At 42.0% G+C, this 20,986-nt stretch overlaps 1 protein-coding gene across 6 annotated transcripts in view; it reads left to right on the forward strand.

Annotated features, from left to right (window-relative positions):
* Positions 1-20,986, forward strand: part of LOC124303857 (uncharacterized) — a 123,881-nt gene that overhangs the window by 73,857 nt on the left and 29,038 nt on the right. For all 6 annotated transcript variants that reach the window (XM_046761620.1, XM_046761617.1, XM_046761618.1 and 3 more), the window contains 3 exons: positions 552-950; positions 12,311-12,435; positions 12,528-12,735. In XM_046761620.1, the coding sequence (XP_046617576.1) occupies positions 797-950; positions 12,311-12,435; positions 12,528-12,735 (487 nt within the window). In that variant the 5' untranslated portion in view covers positions 552-796. The remainder of the gene's footprint in view (positions 1-551; positions 951-12,310; positions 12,436-12,527; positions 12,736-20,986) is intronic.

The following is a 20,986-nucleotide window of genomic DNA, read 5'->3' on the forward strand; positions in this document are numbered from 1 at the left end:
TAGAGGTTACATTTTTAGGTTACGGATCTGTTACTACTTATTTAAATTTGAAGGCGGAGCGATACGTAGCGCGAAACTTAGTGATATTTCTAAGTAGGGCGTGTCTAGTTTCGCAAATTCTCAAGTACTCGTGATTATCAATAGTCTACCCTTGGTTGCAACGAAATTATTTATAAATATATATTGTCGAATTCATGCATTAATAACCTCCAGGAATACCCTTCATTGCGTAAACCTGCGACGACACTTCGATGAATAATTTACGAACACCTGCAACACTTGCAACACTCACGTATTTCGAATATGACAATAAACAGGGTTCAAGCGGTGACACTAAATGATAATGCAGCGAACCGTCCTATCGACGTAAGATGTACCAAGGATCCCTCTAAAAAATTTCCAAGTCTCACACGTTATTCGAAGACCATCATTTTTCACGTATTTGCCAGCTTTTCTGAATTTCGCCCCACCGTGCGTTCCCTCGCATAAAAAGAACCCGATCCGAGCCTTTCTGCAAATGAAACGAGCTTTTCTCCTTCCGAATGTTGCAGCTCCCGTGATGACGGCATGAGGTCTCCGCGCAGCTGGAAGCTCTCCTTCGAAGGGACGTCGGTCGCCCGCGGTTCAAGGTCATCGGTTTGCTTCAGAGACAGTCGAAGAGAGGCGCTCGAGAGGTCGGCCGAGGCAAGAGGCGCCCGGGGTGCCTAGGTGGCGATGCGATGAGCCCGACGACCGGCGGGCAACCCGTCACCCAAGTTGACCCCCGTTTTTCTAGGACGAGGACACCGCCGGGCCCATGTCAGCTCGGGCCATGGAACGCGAGCCGCGCAACGGGACCACCGGCAGTACCGAGAGCGAGGCGAACCTTACGAGCATCTACTTCTTCGTCGGCGATCGGTGCGAGGTCGCCTCCTTCGATCCGGACCGAGTCACGCACAAGGAGATCAAGGGTGAGTCGCCGCCGAGGGTTGACCAGGTATTCCCATCACGTCGCGTCATTTCTCTGCATACGGTGGAGAGTTCTTGACTGTCGCGCAGGTGCAGTAGGGTTGTTAATTTTTTAACCTCTGTTCTTCTTTCTTTTTAAGCTACTGATAGAAAAATTTGTGACAATTATTGGGGAAAGAAATAATGGCGTAAAACCTGGAGGAGGTAGGAAAATGTTTAGAGATCGTTACTGATTTTTGTAATATTTTTTTAGTTATTTTTATGTGTACATCTTACGGAGTTATATTTATATAGATTTTAATTTGTTTTTTTTTTTTTTTTTTTTCTTTGTATCGTGGTTCAATTAATCGTTCACCGATCAACAGCAAACTGCGCTTAACAATTACGCAGCTGGCTGTTCTCGTCTTTTATCCGAAAGATTAATCGTCTCGGAGAAATTTGGATAACAGTTTTTGTTACCGAAATTGAATTATCGCATCACCTTAACGTCCCTGTTTCGTTTTCGGTATTGATTTTTATATACAACGATTAATTGGACCATGATACGAAAAAAACAAACCAACATATGTATATGTATATATATAGAAGTCCGTAAGGTGTACACGTAAAGATAAATGAAAAATATTACAATAATTGGTAGTGACCTCTAAATATTTTTTTACCTCCTCCAGGTTTTACGAAAAATTTTTTTTCTTTATTTTTTACAAATTTTTCAAGTGGTACCTTGAAAAAATAAAAACAATGTTAAAAAATGTTCCACCCTAAGGTGCCGTTATGATCTGTAATGTCGGCTCTGTTCGGTGCAGAGACTCTCCAGAGTCCTCCATTTGCATACAATTACCGAAATTATAGGTACTGTTCAGGGAAATGATCTTCAGCAATGTTTCGCAAGATTTACACAAACAGATCAAGAACACGAAGTTTCGTTTACTTGCGAAATTTGCCTTTCCGCTGTTTTGAACTGTGATTCACATTCTCTCGACGCAATTCGCATGCTTCGAAACTGTTTCTACTCAAGGAGTGCCGTTTTCCTTTCTTCAACTGTAACACGAATGACTACAAAACGCGAGTAGAATTTCCGCGATGTAGTCTATATTGATAGCTTCAATGTTCACCATGATCGGGAGTCGAGCTTTTATTGAAAATATGGGAAAGTTCTAACAGGCTAGTAAAATATAAGACCCTTGATCTCGCAATGATGTCCTCATACCCTATACTTTGACGTAACGTCATTATTTTATCGCGTTCGTTAATACCCTGATTTAATGGTGGGACTTGCGTCAACCTTTGATTACTTTTTTCATCTATCGAACTCATCTCGAAGAGCTTGATTACGTGGGTGTAAGATACCGGGAGAAAATAAATCCCCAAGCAGCCCGCAGTTATCTATCTACAGATTCATTATTTCGTCTCCGCATAAAAATGAACTCGATAAGCAATATCCTAGCCAGATTTGGTTATAAATTTTAAATCTATACGTGGTAAAAGTGAGGGTTCTACCATGTGCTTGCGGCAACTGTTGTTCATGGAAGTTCCATTTGGAAACGGAAATCGCCGACTTTGTGGTGAAGTTTCGCGGTGAGTCGTCAATCCATGCGTGTATACGACGACGAAATTCATTGTTAATTACACGCTACCCGTGAAACTGGTCCCATCAGAATAACACGTATTGATTCGAAACAGCCTTTTGGGAATCGAATGAAATTATACCGTCATGCCGCGCCTAAGTACAATGTTGAACATTATGTGCTTATGTGCCGTAGAGCCAAAAGGGTCGATTAAATTCCTCCGTTTGTCCAACCCGGGACTTGATACTGCGGAGCGTAGCGTAAATTTTATTCACTTATTCACTTTGTTCCGCTTTACGAAGAGATTCAGTCAACGATTGGATATGACGCTAAAGCTAACCGTTGGCCACTTGAAGTTGCACGGTGCTGCCCGGAACCAAACATTGTTCGTTTCGCTTCACTGGTAGCTCATGCCAAGTAAGGAACATCGTGAAATCATGTAGAAATAGTGTACAAGTAACTGTTTGAACACGAGAACAAAAATTGCACTTTGGTATTTTTCGCAAAGAGATAGAGCTTTTAACGTCTGGCGAAGTTTCATTGGTCTTCCAGAACCAAAAGGACTTTGGAGATTATCTGATCTCAATGAAAAAGACGGCAAGAGTTGTTTTTGTTTGGTCTTTTTTTTCACAAAAAAAAAAAAAAAAAAACAAACCATTTTCGTTCGGCCGAGCTTTAATCAATGTTTATTACGTCGCGACGAATCGTCTATGGGTGTCGATATAATCGATCAGTCTCAGGCCACGCGGGCCTCGTTACTCGTTAATCGGTTTGCTCATTTCTCGTTCCCTAATGGAAGTGCCACACCTTCAGCCGGCACCATGGACGATGTTTCTAACTATTCCCATCGGGGTTAAGGACACTTGATCTCCTCGTCTCACTGCAGCTAAGTCCCGACGAAAAGTATCACACAATTAGCACCGTAATTTCAACATGGAATAACATCACTTCGGTCTAATGAACATTTTTCGGAATTCACTCGTGTTTTAAAGTATATAAATTCGAGGGTGAATTCAATACAGTGTCATTTAGAAAAAGGTAGCCGCTTTGTAAGTTGAAAGGTTCACCATTCCGTGCGTCATACATATAATTACCGCATAATTGAAACTGTCGGCAAAGAAGTTAAATCTCATTTGGCTGGCTGATTACGGCATCAGTGGTGGTGAGAAGGCGATAAAAAAAAGGGAGGATCGTGTAGAGAGTCGGGAATTCGGCGGAATTCGAACATGGCTTCAGGTGGTAAAGGGATTAAAATCTACGTGCCAACTTGAAACAGCCATAGACATATATCGCCGATAACAATCCCCTTCCGACAAGTGAATTTTTCTGAATCTTTTTTTTTCCAGCTTCTGTATACCCAAGAAGCAATTGCGCGTTGGTTTCAGGTTGGCAAAATTGTTTTATTTTCTTTTTTGTATCAAATTTCTTAAATAAATTACGAAGAAACAGGGCTGCAGGTAAGGGGTGAGTTCAGATTACACGGTTGACGTGGTACTCCAGATTTATATTCGTTGTCACATCGAAAGAATTCGCGCAAAGTTTCAAGCGAATCAATCCTATGTTTATGGCAATTCTGACACACTGCGACGCGTAAAGATAGTTTTTAGGGGTCGCGGTCTTAAATCGAACATGTTGAATCACGTTCGAGTCTTATTACGTCGTTTTCTGTCCGTTTAAAAATTTGCAAGCCTGAAATACCTTTTTTTTTTTTTAAAAAAAAAAAAAAAAGCTACGTTGCGTTAACGTTACGAAGTTCAGCCTCGCAAAATCATACCCTACGTCACTTGATCCGACAATAAGCTCGCGCGGGCGTAATGCCAGCACGATACGTGCAGTCGAGCTTGATTAGATGCCTGGAGCAGGTGAACCAGATCCCGGTGCCGTGGATCCTGTTCGCTCTAATAGCCAGGTGGCAAACTTCGGTTCGTTGACCACTCAGAACATTCGTGCACAGATACACATTCGGTGTTACTATCATTCCAAATGTGGGCTGAAGAACTTTGCAAGCTTTAACGGACTTTCGATTTGACACGGTTGCCAACCTCCGAACCTTATGAAAATTCCTCGCAGGTACACGATAAAAATCTCGAAATGGATCCCAAAAATTTCATCCTCACTTGACGTGGACAAGTTTATCGGTAATATAGGTATTTTTTTTTTTTTATGTTTTATACATATATTATCGATGTTTAATTTAGGGTGGAATCTGAAAAAATTAGGGATTTTATTTTGAATTATCTGGAGACGATTTGGAGGGCGAGCTGGTTTAAATTCAAAAATGACCTTTTTCAGGACCACCCTAATTATATATATATGTGTGTATGGTAATACCGTGTATGGTACATTGACACGCAGGCCACGGTGATTAATTTTTCAGCGTACTGAACTCCTACGCTGGGTTCGCTGAAGACACGGCTGTATTATCCGTGAATCTTGTTCCTCGTAGACAACGCGGCACATGCTTATTGTACGTGAACCACGTGCGTCGGTATAACAGAGAAGACGTTTAGCCGCAGCAAATCGAGACGTAGAACGTCGCGATTCAAGACTCGTTATCCCATTGAAGGCAATCATATTTTTTGTTCTTTTCCACTCGGATGCGAGCTGATTCTTCATTTCTACCTCGCTGCTTCGTACCCCTTGAACGCCACTCCGTTCCATTTTAAACAAACTTCCTTCCGGTAAAAGAGACTGATCGGTAGTCCGATTCTTTGAATTCATTGCACCTTCACCTCGTATTTCATCCCGCGATTTTGAGTTTACTCGATTACTCTTTGCCCTCCTCTGTTTGCCTTCCGTTCGGTAGGCAACATCGTGAATATTGTTTCTAACCCGCTGTAATTTTCATCCGATTATTTCGCGCGGCGTACGAATCGCAGGAAAGATATTGCAATCGTTGCCTTCCAATGGCACAATAAGCCCGGTATATTCACGTGCCTGGCTTCTCCCCCCGCCTCTCGCGTCTTCCTCGAAGTAATCGTACCCCACGTTTCAATAATTAGCCAAATTCAGTCGTCGATATCGATTCCCGCATCAATCAGGCCCTCGTAGTTTCGATCGAGATGCGTACTTGCTTCGGCCTCGTGATGCAATTAATTAAAGGCTGAAATTGAGAAGTCGCCCGCCGCTTCATCATCGCCATTTACAGCGAAAGGAAGTACCACCCGGAGGTTCTGCCCGCTGCCTTTCATCATCGCGACTCATTGGCCGAAGGAATTCAATAATGAACGAAACAGGAAAGTGCAAAGAAAGAAAGAAAAAAAACGAACGTGAAATGGAGAGACGGAAAGGGATTACGCATCTGACAGAATTCATGAAAGCATAAAGATGACTTTGTAAATATTTTCGACGCCCGGACAAAAGTTGACATCGCTTACTTTTTATTTTCACGCAAAATAATAATAATAAAAAAAAAAAACAAAGTAACACATACGAGAGAAATTAATAACCTGTATATGACGGACATAATTTTTCTCTTTGCTTAGATAAGAAATGAGTGAGTGCATGCATGACTGTGGAAGCGTTCGAGAAAAACATGTCGTAATTTATCAGTTATTCACGGCTTTACTCGCTACAGGTATTAATCTGCCGGCAAAAATGTCAAGGAACAACATGGAGGATAATAACCAGCGCGCACAGGTGCAGAGCTAGTAGAGCTGTAGCCCTGATTAATTTCAAGACAGCAAAAATAAAAGTAACATCCGAAATTGAGTTTAAATGGTCGCACGAATGTGAGGACGCCGAAAAACCGCAGAATCTAATAAAAGTTTCATTATACCGAGGACCCGCCCGAAATGAAAAAAACTCTCTTCACGTTTTACTCGGCGACCCAGCGTCGCGATCTAGGACTGCGAATTCAACCAAGGGTGGGGAGCCCTCGAGTGTGACTTAATTCAGAGGGATGTGCGGAGCTTGCGAAAGATTTAACGAAATACGAAACACTCGGGTTTTCTACTATGCACAACATATTCATACTGAAAAAACCGTCCGCTCGTTATCTCTTTACCGCTGGAAGGGAGACATTGACAGACACGGTCTTCATGGACCCAAAGAAGTCGATCGATTACCTACAAATCGATCGTGTTGATTCGTTGTCTGTTGATGGATAGACCGAAATTCATTCTTGTCGAGCTGCATTCGTAACACGGATCTCCAGATTTGACACGATGTTGGCAAGATCTGTATTTTTGTACAAAATTTGTGACGCACAAGCAATCGATTACTTATCGCCAACGGGGTTTACAGTTTGATTTTGATTAACGTTATACATTTGTACATTCGAAATATATCAATATTATTTATAGACAATTTTTCAATAAAACCAAAAGTAGCTTGAAGTTCAACGTTTTGTTTACTTCCAATGGAGGATCGATTTATTTCCATCACCATTTTTGCCCGAATATAAAGGATCGCTGAGCGAATTAATCCAGATACTATCATTATACTAAGATATCAGTATTCAACCTGCAAAATGAAAAAGTGTCCATACAGCAGCGCAAACGCTGGGATCAAATGAATAATTTCCAATAAAAGAAGTCAATTTTTGATGCGACGTAAATGAGTGAAATATTTTACAGACGTATAGATACGCTGGAAGTTCGAGGCAACGAGCTACTGACTCAATCATAACCTTCGACCGTCTTTAATTTCATTCCATTCAAGGCTTCGCCCATCGATAACGCCCTAATTTTCCCATGCATGGAAACTCCACACCCAGCTTACATCAAGTATGGATTACCGCATGCCGACCATGCCGAAGTCGTCGGCGGTGATGAGCACTAAGCAGGAACGAGCTCACGACCGGCGGTACTCTGTGTCTCGGATTTTTCAAGCAACAAATTGCTTCCGAATGACGACGTTGCCGTCGGCTTGCTTCCTACGCGCCCATCTCGCAGCTTGCGCGCATTGTTTCATCCGAGGGAGCGTCGCGACGTCGTCGTCGCCGTTTTGTTTCGCCCAGTCGGTCTCGTGTCGTAAAATATTCACAATTCGAGTGTATTAAGATTAATGGACTCCATCTCTCGGACGGGCGGTGCCATTACGATGATTGCGTCCGCGAGAAAATTGGATGAAATGAAAATTTGACGCTTATTCAAGTCAAGTCAATAACACAAGCCTGCGATGGTTTTCCCCTGACAAAACTGATTAGTAATTTTTGTAGGAATTAGGTACGAATCTGTGAAGAAAGTATTTAATCGTACCATCGCGTAGTTTTTTTTGGCAATTTTTCCTGTTTTCTTAGTACTATTAGAATTAACTTCCAATTTCTGTGTTAAATATATGTATTGACGGTAGTGTTCATATTTAAATATTCATCTACCTCAACTAGTTGTTGTTTGTGAGGATTTTAACTATATTTTGAACTACGCAAGCACAAGAGAAAAAGATTGAACGGGAGTTTTGAAGAGAGTAGAAAAAGATATCGCGAATCTTTTTGATTTATCTAGTCTTTTTACGTCTTGTTTAAAACTAATGCTGTTTATTTTATAACTATTTTGTAACGTGATATTCTGCTTTTTCATAAAAATTGTTAAAAAATCTGTAAATATGCATACCTTGCATCAGCATAAATCTCGGTGGTCTACATACCTAAAAAAAGCATTACTATTTTGAGGCGAAACTAGAAAATTACATATCGCAGACCCGTGTAATTCATTTCTCATCCGACGTGGGTGAATCCTATAATCGCAATTCTTGTAATATTATTCGTGCGAATTTCATCCCCGTCGGCAAGACATTCTCCCCGCACGTAAAGAGAGACGAATGTTTGCAGCAGCTTAGAAGCTCGGGGTTTGTAAAAGTGGGATGAAACACTTTCGGAACAAGATTACGCCAGTCGCCGAGTCGGAATCGATTATCCAACTATCAGACTCAAATTAAACTTATTTCAACGCTCGATCCAGATTCTCGAAAGCTCTTAAACCCCTAATTCCTAGATGAACAGACTACACAGCTTTACTTCTTTCTTCACCGACTCCGATGAACGAGGAACGGAATTGCCAGGAGCATTGAAACGTCCTATTCCTGACCAACTATCCGTGAACGATCGCGAGGTCGATCATGAAGACATGATTTCCGGATTACACGCCTCGTCAACCGTCTTCCCAATGAATTTCTCAAAGCGTAAGCGAAGAGTCGGATCTCGAACCATCAAGGCGCTACAAATCCGCTTCTTCTCATGACAATGAGAATGACAATGGCCGATCAGATGCACCGCGAAAATCGGCAGCTGCACGTAAAGCTCGCGAAACCGATCGATCTGCAGGAGGTGAGAGACGCTTGACGCGACGAAGTGGCGTTGAGTTGGCGTCGCTACAGGGATGTAGGGATGATACAGCTTCACGGATGCTTTACGATTGCTCTCTGCAATTCAACCGGTCGGTGAACCTCTGACAAGGAAGGGTATCCCAGGTCGAACTCTCCGATTCCATTTCTTTTGCAACACGTTATAGTAGACGAAAAACTACGCCACACGCATTTTTTTTTTTTATCTGCTATCGAACACTCTTAGGGGGTGAAACTACCCTCCAAAATAAGGCATGTCGTGGGGTGATTTGGCAGTGTTTTTTTCTCTCCTTTTTTAATCGAGAAAATTACATTTATCATTTCTCGTTATGAGAAAACGTTTACAGTTGGATTGGTTAAAATATATTATGTTCTTTTGGGCTCAACTGCCAAATCGCCCCTCGACACGCCTTTTTTTGGAGAGCGGTTTCACCCCTTTAAAGTGATTAATGGCAGGAAAAAAAATAATACGCGTAGTTTAGTTTTTAGTCTACTGTAACATATTAAAAAAGAAAAAAATTCGGAGGCATCGACCTGGGATACCTTTCTTGTCAGTTCGTCGCTGTAGCATCCCGCCTTTCCACCCTCCTCGTGTAATCTATTATACGCACGAATTTCCGCCACCTCTTTGTCCGCAAAAAAAGGATTTGGCGAACAATAAGAGTGAAATAATTGTTGACGAATAAGGAAAGTAAAGCTTCCGAAATACCGCGGACGAAGAATAATCGAGCTGTTTCTCATACGTCGTTATTTATCCTAACGTAATTACCTCGTCGCAGCTGTTGCAATTACTTTGGTTAAAAATGATTAGCCTGACACGTGAACGAGCTCTGGGAATGCTCGGGGATCGATGATTGGGTAATAATCCCGGGATGCCCTGCGGAGCTTTCAGCATCGGTGGTGGCGTTTTCAATGATTTACCGCCGGCGTGCTCCGACGCGTACGAACCAACATCTCATTTCCTCGATGCTGAAGGCGAGGTAACCGCAACCTGCCGCGGTAGCCGCGACGACGTGCTGACACAAAGGAGAACTGACTAGACTAGAATCTGATCAGACCCGAGTGGAATGATAATTAAGCCCACCTACGTAAGATTATTTATCGCCTGTTTAGCCGGGGTGATTCATCACCCGGAGAATTATAGATTAAACTGTCCGGATCGGATTATCGTCGTCTTACTTTTCCCTATTCACGCGACCTTCTAATTAGCGGGAAATACTTGGTTGCGAATTTCACGTTCGAGACGCGTTGTAAAATCGTCCCAGTGAGGAGCTTTCGACTTTAAGGGAGGGATACAGCTTGGACTGTTTAAAATCATCCCTATTTTTAAGATTTTGTTTTCTTTTTTTTTTCGTTTCAAAGAAAATGAAAACACTTTAGGCAATTCGAGTTTGAGGGCTTTATTATTTATAATTTTAAGAAAATTTCAGAATTTGGTCATCGAAATTAACAACAAAATGGCGGCATGACGCATAGAAGTAGCGAACGACCACGTTTTCAATCCGGTGGCGCAGATTCCTCGGTCAGTTTTCATCCGATCGACTTGAAATTTTTACACAGTGTGAAAAACTTGCTTATCAATTCGAGCTTATGGCTAGATTTTTGAATTTCAATCGCAGAATATTTTTTGTGAAAGCTTTTTTAAGTATTTTTTGCTCGAAAAATTAAATTCTTTCTTCATAATCGTGTATATTTGGATTTTTTTTTAACATTTCGGCTCCGTGTTTGCACCTGAAAAGGTGTTTTAATTTCAAAAAAAAATTTCTAACCGTTACAAGTTGGACAGTGATGTCAGGAGATCCACCACCGTAAGATTTTCTTATTAATTTCAATGAAAGTGTTCTTCAAATTATAAACAATAAATCCCACATATTGAAATCACTCCAAATGTTTTCATTTTCTTAAAAAAAAAAAAAAAACTATTCAAATACATATAATTCTAGACAACCCCTCCTCAAAGCCATGCCTCGAAAAATGAGCTTCGATTTCGTCAATATCTTACAGCGATTCTTCAAGTTGTTTCTCTCGTGATCGGAAATTTTCTGTGGAATCAGCTGATCGGACCCCAGAAATGATGCCGCGTTGCAAATTATTTGTTCGTCTCGTACGTCTGCGATGTTTACGATTCCTAATCTACGTCGGAGCGTTCAATTAGCGAGATTATCGCGGTTCTCGCAGATATATGCGGAGGTTCCCTTCGGCAGTGACACGTGCGTCATTTCAGTTGAATTAGTGATCGGTACATAAGGCTCAATAGAATTTCAAGCAGTCGAAAGGCAAGCGTCGAAATACTTTCGCGGAATACTAAATCTTATCGAACAATGACACCCACGACGCGTGGACACTCTGCATTAAAATTTACGTGCAGGTAATAATCGGTATGTGCATATTACTGCGTATAACAGACCGGACGTTTCGAAGATAATCGTGACTCCGGTACAAACTCGTACGAGTTTTCATTTCGCGACGCCTTTTCTCCGAGAAAATTTTTCACAACCAGAGATTAAAGAATAAAATGGTAATTTCAATTCAAACGAGCCAGTGAATCTGTTTTTCCCGAGTGTATGATGAAATACTTGAAATGATTCCAGCGTTAGGATTTTTGGAAAGATGAATTCCTGGCAAAACTTCCTTGCAACAAATTGCAGGATTCGTTTGGCAGTCGTTGAACTCATTCTTCTTACAGTAGCCGTGAGGCAAATGAGGATCATGCAAAACGCGATTTTACGATCGTCGGGGTTTCATGAAATAAATAGAAGTCGCTGCAATGCGAAATAAATCTTATCGCACTTACACCGTTGCAGTTGCGTTGATGAATTGAAAAGTTTTCAAGCTCTGCGGCGGTGGCGGTGACTCGATAATTTTTGTAATGGCGCAAGAGCTGTTATTCATCTTGTTTCGCGTATTCGTAAGCTCCTAAAACTTTTTTCCCGTTATTAGCCGAGCCCTTCAGTGGAGAGAACAGACGGCGTGAGTCGACAGACCCGCAAATTGGATTGAAAACACGTTATATTTTCCGCTCCGCAACTCGGCACACAAATCCCGTGACAAAGAGCCGGAGAATTTTTCTTGTTTTTTTTTTCCATCTGGGAGGTTTGAAAATATTCGTTGCTTTTCCTTTCATCATAAATTTCACCTACCTGGCATTAAGGACCGAAAATATCCCGTCAGGTGTTTTTTCAGAATCATATATTTGTGAACTCACGGTTCGATTCAAAAATAAATCATCCTACGGGGACGCAAGTTTTTGATATAGAGCAAAACCGGGTTCCGATCCATTTCGTAACTCGACTGCCGATTTTGCATGGAAATGACACGACGATATCGCCACCCTTTGAAGTACGTATAGTACATCTCACTCGTTACCGAATGGCAGCTAATTTCGCCCCCGGAGCTGCGGGCAAAGCGCTCGGGGCACGTTTGGCTCTCATTGACCTCGTTTAAAATCGCAAATCGAATGATTTCCCTGAAAATAATATTAAACTGATTGTCGATATCGGTGTTTGCAGAACTCTTTCGAAGCGCGGCAGAGGCTGGACCTCTGGACATCGTGAAGCTTCGCCAGGGAGAGAAGCTCTTGAACATTTCGCCCCACCTCCCATCGAACACGCCGGAGACTCCGTATTCGCTGCAGGTAACTTGCCCAAGGATTATTGATCAATTTTCTCGAGTGCCAACCAAGGCCTTCCTCCCTAATTCCCCTCGCGTGTTTCGGTTATGAACAAGGTGGTCGGGGCTCATCCTGGGAGCACCGGAATGCTGGACGCCGACTTGCTCCGCGCCCTCGAGCGCCGGGTTTCCGCCCTGGAACGCGAGCTCAGGGAACACCAGGAGATCGCCGTTTCGGCGCCGCTTCTGCCGCTCAGGGAGCTCAAAAGGCAGGTCGACGCCTTCAGGAAAAAGCTCGAGACTACCGAGCACCTCAGCTGGCTGGGTGAGCTTGCGCTCCTATTTCTACGCTCACGCGATTATCGCATCTTGAGAAATTGCACGCGTCGAGAATTTTGAGAGAAAACGTTTTCGTTTTGAAGGAGATCGTGAGGACCGTAGTCTTCGAAACGGCGACTACGAAGCTGAACTAATTCAGAGAACGACGGTGTATAAACGATCTGTTTCGATGAACGAAAGCTCGAACAAGTTTAAATTAATCATATTCCTTGTTTAGAATTATTTATCTACTTGCGAGCAAACCTGCCCGAACGTATTTTAGTCCCGGTTTGTCGTAGAGGGTTGTACTCTCCGACCGGTAACGAGACAACTTTGGAAAGTTTCGACCCTCAACGATCGCCTGTAAATCAACGAAAATACGTATCGAATTCCTAAACCTACGTACCGAGAGAAAGTGGTGAAAGCTAGCGGGGTAAGCGATTATCTACACATGAGCGAGCTTTTTCGTCTTCTCGTGCAGGCAGCCACTCTAAACTTCAGCCGTCAAACGCGGCTTTTGTATCAGGTTACGTAGCGGATCTCATATAATTGATGCAGTGGATTAAGGGATTATACGCAGTTAGGAGGCCGAAAAAAGTGATTTTTCAAGGATTTTTCATCAACAACTATTTCGATTTATTGGTACAAAAATTTATACACATACTGGGATAACATTAATTGAACTTCGTTCGATGACATTTTTTATTTGTAAAAATAATGATTTTTCAAGCTGCTATAGCCGATCCCCCGGAGCAATTCTAAAAAATGTCGTCTTGCAGTGAGCAAGATGTCTCTGGGCTGGATCATCGGAAATAAGAAAACAGAAAAGATTTATTTGATATAAGATATTTTCGATCTTTAAACAAAGGAATAAGCAAACTATTAATTTTGAAAAAAACGGCGGGTTCTCAGAAAAAAAAAAAACATTCAATTTGACATAAAATGTTCTGTGTGTATACTTGAAGAATGTATGTGCATTACGAAAATGAAATAGAAAAAAATCGATTTAAAAAAAACCCTAATCGCGTATAACCTCTTGAAAAGGTTTGGCACTTTTATTATCAATTGCTACGAGTCATCGTAACGACACAACCTCAATTCGCCATCGACGATGCGAAAGATTTCACTCGGCTGGTGCTCCGTCTCAATTAAGTTGGCTCCCCTGATCTCGCTGACCAATCAATCGCTTCAATTATCTCGCGCATGCGCAGTCGGTCACTCAGCCTTTAGCCAACTTTCACCATTTCCTCTCGGTACAATCGCGCCCGTCGCGATATTCCGCAGATTCATCCCCAGAGTACAGTATTACACGCTGCAGGTGAGCGGATAGATATAATGCACAAATCTCCCATTGTGCGACGTCTCTTAAGCTGGAATAACCACTTCATCAAAATCGAAAATGACCTATATGGGTATTTAGTGCTCTTTAGTTGCTAATTTGTTCCCCAAATTTTGATTTTGTTGCTCCAGTGATTTCGCCGAAATTAAGGGCGATGTCAAGTTTAAAAAAAGTTGGCAAAGCCAGGCAAACGGATGACGGAATATTAACGAAAAAATTATGAGAATTGGTTGCTAATTAGTTGCTCAAACAATAGACTCATTTCAAACTGAAAGAATCAACCCCTGCTCCGGAAACCACCCCCAAGTCGTCACGTACAAACAATACGCTTGAAATGTAATTGAATGTACTGTACATTTTGTTTTCAACTAATAAATCACTGAATCACGTGAATTTGTCGTATCACCGATTTTGTTGCTCAACCTCGAACACCCGAAACTCACCCCATGCCAACGACGCTACACAGAAATGACGGAACGCGCGGATATAAAAATTCGTTAAAAATTGATTTCAGATCCGCGAATTAGTTGCTCTCGATGTACCGTATCACCGATTTTGTTGCTCAACCCCCAACACCCGAAACTCACCCCCATGCCAACGACGCTACACAGAAATGACAGAACGCGCGGATGTAAAAATTCGTTAAAAATTGATTTCAGATCCGCGAATTAGTTGCTCTCGATGTACCGTATCACCGATTTTGTTGCTCAACCCCCAACACCCGAAACTCACCCCCATGCCAACGACGCTACACAGAAATGACAGAACGCGCGGATGTAAAAATTCGTTAAAAATTGATTTCAGATCCGCGAATTAGTTGCTCTCGATGTACCGTGTCACCGATTTTGTTGCTCAACCCCCAACACCCGAAACTCACCCCCATGCCAACGACGCTACACAGAAATGACAGAACGCGCGGATATAAAAATTCGTTAAAAATTGATTTCAGGTCCGCGAATTAGTTGCTCTCGATGTACCGTATCACCGATTTTGTTGCTCAACCTCCAACACCCGAAACTCACCCCATGCCAACGACGCTACACAGAAATGACGGAACGCGCGGATATAAAAATTCGTTAAAAATTGATTTCAGATCCGCGAATTAGTTGCTCTCGATGTACCGTATCACCGATTTTGTTGCTCAACCCCCAACACCCGAAACTCACCCCATGCCAACGACGCTACACAGAAATGACGGAACGCGCGGATATAAAAATTCGTTAAAAATTGATTTCAGATCCACGAATTAGTTGCTCTCGATGTACCGTATCACCGATTTTGTTGCTCAACCCCCAACACCCGAAACTCACCCCCATGCCAACGACGCTACACAGAAATGACAGAACGCGCGGATGTAAAAATTCGTTAAAAATTGATTTCAGATCCGCGAATTAGTTGCTCTCGATGTACCGTATCACCGATTTTGTTGCTCAACCCCCAACACCCGAAACTCACCCCCATGCCAACGACGCTACACAGAAATGACAGAACGCGCGGATGTAAAAATTCGTTAAAAATTGATTTCAGATCCGCGAATTAGTTGCTCTCGATGTACCGTGTCACCGATTTTGTTGCTCAACCCCCAACACCCGAAACTCACCCCTATGCCAACGACGCTACACAGAAATGACAGAACGCGCGGATGTAAAAATTCGTTAAAAATTGATTTCAGATCCGCGAATTAGTTGCTCTCGATGTACCGTGTCACCGATTTTGTTGCTCAACCCCCAACACCCGAAACTCACCCCTATGCCAACGACGCTACACAGAAATGACAGAACGCGCGGATGTAAAAATTCGTTAAAAATTGATTTCAGATCCGCGAATTAGTTGCTCTCGATGTACCGTGTCACCGATTTTGTTGCTCAACCCCCAACACCCGAAACTCACCCCCATGCCAACGACGCTACACAGAAATGACAGAACGCGCGGATATAAAAATTCGTTAAAAATTGATTTCAGGTCCGCGAATTAGTTGCTCTCGATGTACCGTGTCACCGATTTTGTTGCTCAACCCCCAACACCCGAAACTCACCCCTATGCCAACGACGCTACACAGAAATGACAGAACGCGCGGATGTAAAAATTCGTTAAAAATTGATTTCAGATCCGCGAATTAGTTGCTCTCGATGTACCGTGTCACCGATTTTGTTGCTCAACCCCCAACACCCGAAACTCACCCCTATGCCAACGACGCTACACAGAAATGACAGAACGCGCGGATGTAAAAATTCGTTAAAAATTGATTTCAGATCCGCGAATTAGTTGCTCTCGATGTACCGTGTCACCGATTTTGTTGCTCAACCCCCAACACCCGAAACTCACCCCCATGCCAACGACGCTACACAGAAATGACAGAACGCGCGGATATAAAAATTCGTTAAAAATTGATTTCAGGTCCGCGAATTAGTTGCTCTCGATGTACCGTATCACCGATTTTGTTGCTCAACCTCCAACACCCGAAACTCACCCCATGCCAACGACGCTACACAGAAATGACGGAACGCGCGGATATAAAAATTCGTTAAAAATTGATTTCAGATCCGCGAATTAGTTGCTCTCGATGTACCGTATCACCGATTTTGTTGCTCAACCCCCAACACCCGAAACTCACCCCCATGCCAACGACGCTACACAGAAATGACAGAACGCGCGGATATAAAAATTCGTTAAAAATTGATTTCAGGTCCGCGAATTAGTTGCTCTCGATGTACCGTATCACCGATTTTGTTGCTCAACCTCCAACACCCGAAACTCACCCCATGCCAACGACGCTACACAGAAATGACAGAACGCGCGGATGTAAAAATTCGTTAAAAATTGATTTCAGATCCGCGAATTAGTTGCTCTCGATGTACCGTATCACCGATTTTGTTGCTCAACCCCCAACACCCGAAACTCACCCCATGCCAACGACGCTACACAGAAATGACGGAACGCGCGGATATAAAAATTCGTTAAAAATTGATTTCAGATCCGCGAATTAGTTGCTCTCGATGTACCGTATCACCGATTTTGTTGCTCAACCCCCAACACCCGAAACTCACCCCATGCCAACGACGCTACACAGAAATGACGGAACGCGCGGATATAAAAATTCGTTAAAAATTGATTTCAGATCCGCGAATTAGTTGCTCTCGATGTACCGTATCACCGATTTTGTTGCTCAACCCCCAACACCCGAAACTCACCCCCATGCCAACGACGCTACACAGAAATGACAGAACGCGCGGATGTAAAAATTCGTTAAAAATTGATTTCAGATCCGCGAATTAGTTGCTCTCGATGTACCGTATCACCGATTTTGTTGCTCAACCCCCAACACCCGAAACTCACCCCATGCCAACGACGCTACACAGAAATGACGGAACGCGCGGATATAAAAATTCGTTAAAAATTGATTTCAGATCCGCGAATTAGTTGCTCTCGATGTACCGTATCACCGATTTTGTTGCTCAACCCCCAACACCCGAAACTCACCCCCATGCCAACGACGCTACACAGAAATGACAGAACGCGCGGATATAAAAATTCGTTAAAAATTGATTTCAGATCCGCGAATTAGTTGCTCTCGATGTACCGTATCACCGATTTTGTTGCTCAACCCCCAACACCCGAAACTCACCCCCATGCCAACGACGCTACACAGAAATGACAGAACGCGCGGATGTAAAAATTCGTTAAAAATTGATTTCAGATCCGCGAATTAGTTGCTCTCGATGTACCGTGTCACCGATTTTGTTGCTCAACCCCCAACACCCGAAACTCACCCCCATGCCAACGACGCTACACAGAAATGACGGAACGCGCGGATATAAAAATTCGTTAAAAATTGATTTCAGATCCGCGAATTAGTTGCTCTCGATGTACCGTATCACCGATTTTGTTGCTCAACCCCCAACACCCGAAACTCACCCCCATGCCAACGACGGTACAAAGAAATGACAGAACGCGCGGATATAAAAATTCGTTAAAAATTGATTTCAGATCCGCGAATTAGTTGCTCTCGATTTACCGTATCACCGATTATTTTTGTAGAAGAATCTGTAATTCATTGCAAAATCACGACAAGTATGTGGTTCAAGTAGCATGCTGATCTATAAAATTAGAATTTTACGCTTGTATGTTCATAGTGCTCCTGTTAATTTTTAGAACTACTGTTACTTATTACACGGGCACGGTTGCTTACACTATCACATTCAATTGTTCATAACGAATTTATCAGGAAAGGAAAGATATTGTATCCAGAAAATGTGTTCAAAACAATTTGCCCATTTTACTAGCACTCTGAGATGCCCTGGATGATCAAATGCGTGAAGATCTAAACAAGAAATTTTTTTTTTATCTGCAACACGGGTTTTATTTATTACTTTGTCGCACAAAAACTAAAATTTTTGGATTAGCACTAAAAATGTCTTTCAATCGGAGATCCCTTTCACGGGTATCGTCGTATTCCACCCAACGTTCTCCTCGACGTCTTGAAACCGCCGTGTAATGGCCTAAGAGCCTGCTATTCTCTCCGTCATCGGACGTACGCGTTCGGATTGCTGGGCCCTTGTAGTGAACAAGACCCACCAGTTCGTAAGTCTCCGATCGAGATGGTACAGGGTTTAGAAACCGTTTGGGTAGTTGGCCAAGCTTTATTGGCCAATCGTCATTTTCGAAATCGAATACTTCAAATAGCACAAGCTCACCTACAATTGGACATAACGTATAACATCAATATTGGAATGGTTCAGAAAAAATTGATTGAATCAATCAACATAAATCCCACAACATAAAACATATTTCAGAATATGTAGACCAGTATATCAAGCACATTATTCATAGATACGAAATTAGACCAGGTTAAAATAAGTATTAATAATGTTTAATCACGTGTTCATAGATACCAGACAATTCTTACATCGTGAAATAACGATTTATTTTTCGAGGTTGAAGTTATAAACGTTAGAGTAATTGAACCTCAGGAAAAAAATCATCATGGCCTTTGAAAATATGACATATAACACTGTTCGTTGAATCCCATTTTTCGTGTACTTAGAGCAAAAAAATTGTCTGCATTACGAGCGTGACGATTTACAACCTTGTGCGATCATGCCGAGCGCTCGTGCCGGCTCCGCTGAACTATTATGCGGCTGATTGCACCCGGGTGTAAATCTTCACACTCTTAATGCAAAACACACTATCATTCCTTCTAGTAGTAGAAAATCAAAGTGAAGGGGGTACACTAGTCGATTTCGACGTTCTCGTACCGTACATCTCTCAACATCCAAGTCTACGTGTCTCAAACGCGAAAAATGGCCCAACAGTCCCATTGTATACGCAATTCTCAAGAAAAAATCATTCCAATACATTTTTATTTCACACAGAAATAAAGAAATACCATGGATTCGAGAAGCGGCGGAACTTATATTTCTGAGGTGTGGAACTGAGTGTAGGTGTGTGTGCGCCGAGGGGAGGCGAGGAAGAGGTTATTTTGGACTAGTATGAAATTACACCGTTAAACTTTTCAATCTTTCCTATATAAACTACTTTAATTTCACTTCGATGTACTTAAAGTTACTCTTCTGCATCGATCTTGCAGCATCGTTGATTTTCAAGTAATTGAAACACAATTAAATTTTTTGCAACTGCTGATATCTGAGGTGTAGAATTCCACGCCTACTAAATTTCGAGGTATGGAGTTCTCCATACCTACCGTAGTGGTTTCGCCGCCCCTGATGGATTCTACGTAATAGTATATTACGAAATAGTATATTACGAAATAGTAAATTCGTAGGATTCATGCAATTTTTTTATTGCTGCGGCAAATGAAAATGCATCGAACTGTTTTTTGTTTAAATTTGCGTATAGAATAGGTCTGTTCAGCCCATTGTTCCGTTTGCGATACGTAAACTTTGATATTTGGAGATGTATGCATCAACGTCGAAATCTAACAGGCCACTTTCTAGAATGGGTATCCTTACAACAACTGTTTAGGTATTGTGGGAATCGCAAAAAAATAATATAACATGAGTAACTATTCTGCGCGATTTGAGTTGTCAGTTATACTTCTCACTGCGTTTTCTGGCAATTGAAACGCAAAATCAGTTTGCTTGGTTCATTGTATTTTTCTAATTAAATAAGGCCTTGGCACTAATTGTTGTTGAGACGATCATATTATCGTCATAGTTACAAGAAAGTATAGGAAGAGTAAGCATAATCGAAAAGAGCAATAACAGATTCTAAATTTTCCGGCCACAGTTGGACAAAACTCATTAGCATTTTCTTTCCTCTAACGTATATTTTTTGTAATGGCACAAAATAAAAATTTTAAAACTGGTATCGTTATCTTGGAGTACGTTTATGTTCCGAACTTCAACTCCATAAATAAATAAAATTGTATTACGTCATTCCTTGAGTTGCTAATAACATTTTTTACTTTGCCGTAACGAGATTTTTACGACATTCGCAAGATCAATTTGTCTCGATGACTTGTTTAAAGTAGGTAATTATGTATGCAAAATTTCACCTAATGCCAATATTTCCGTCGTTTCCCATCCGGAGCACGATCTTAAAGCACATCTCTTTTGACCAGTGAGCTTAACCTGGTCCAGAATAACATTTTCAAATTCTTCTCCATTACATAGAGTTGCTCGTTGAATTGTTATAATGGGCAACGTTTTCTCCCGAGTTGGGCATCCATGATCACATTGTGACCTTTCTCTATAGCTGGGTATACTTCTAAATAGTACACCAGCCAAGTAACCAACATTTGTGGCGCAGTCAATTAGGCGGCATCCACCGCGTATGACGTCACTGTCCTTCTTAAAAAGATCAAGCAATATCGCGGCTCGTGATTTGTAAGAGTAAGCTCTTAGCCCTTTGTCAAAAATATCGAAGCACATCTTGATGAAAGGGTTCCCTTCCTTCGATT

The sequence above is a fragment of the Neodiprion virginianus genome, chromosome 4 (assembly GCF_021901495.1).
Source record: "Neodiprion virginianus isolate iyNeoVirg1 chromosome 4, iyNeoVirg1.1, whole genome shotgun sequence".
Classification (NCBI taxonomy): Eukaryota; Metazoa; Arthropoda; class Insecta; order Hymenoptera; family Diprionidae; genus Neodiprion; species Neodiprion virginianus.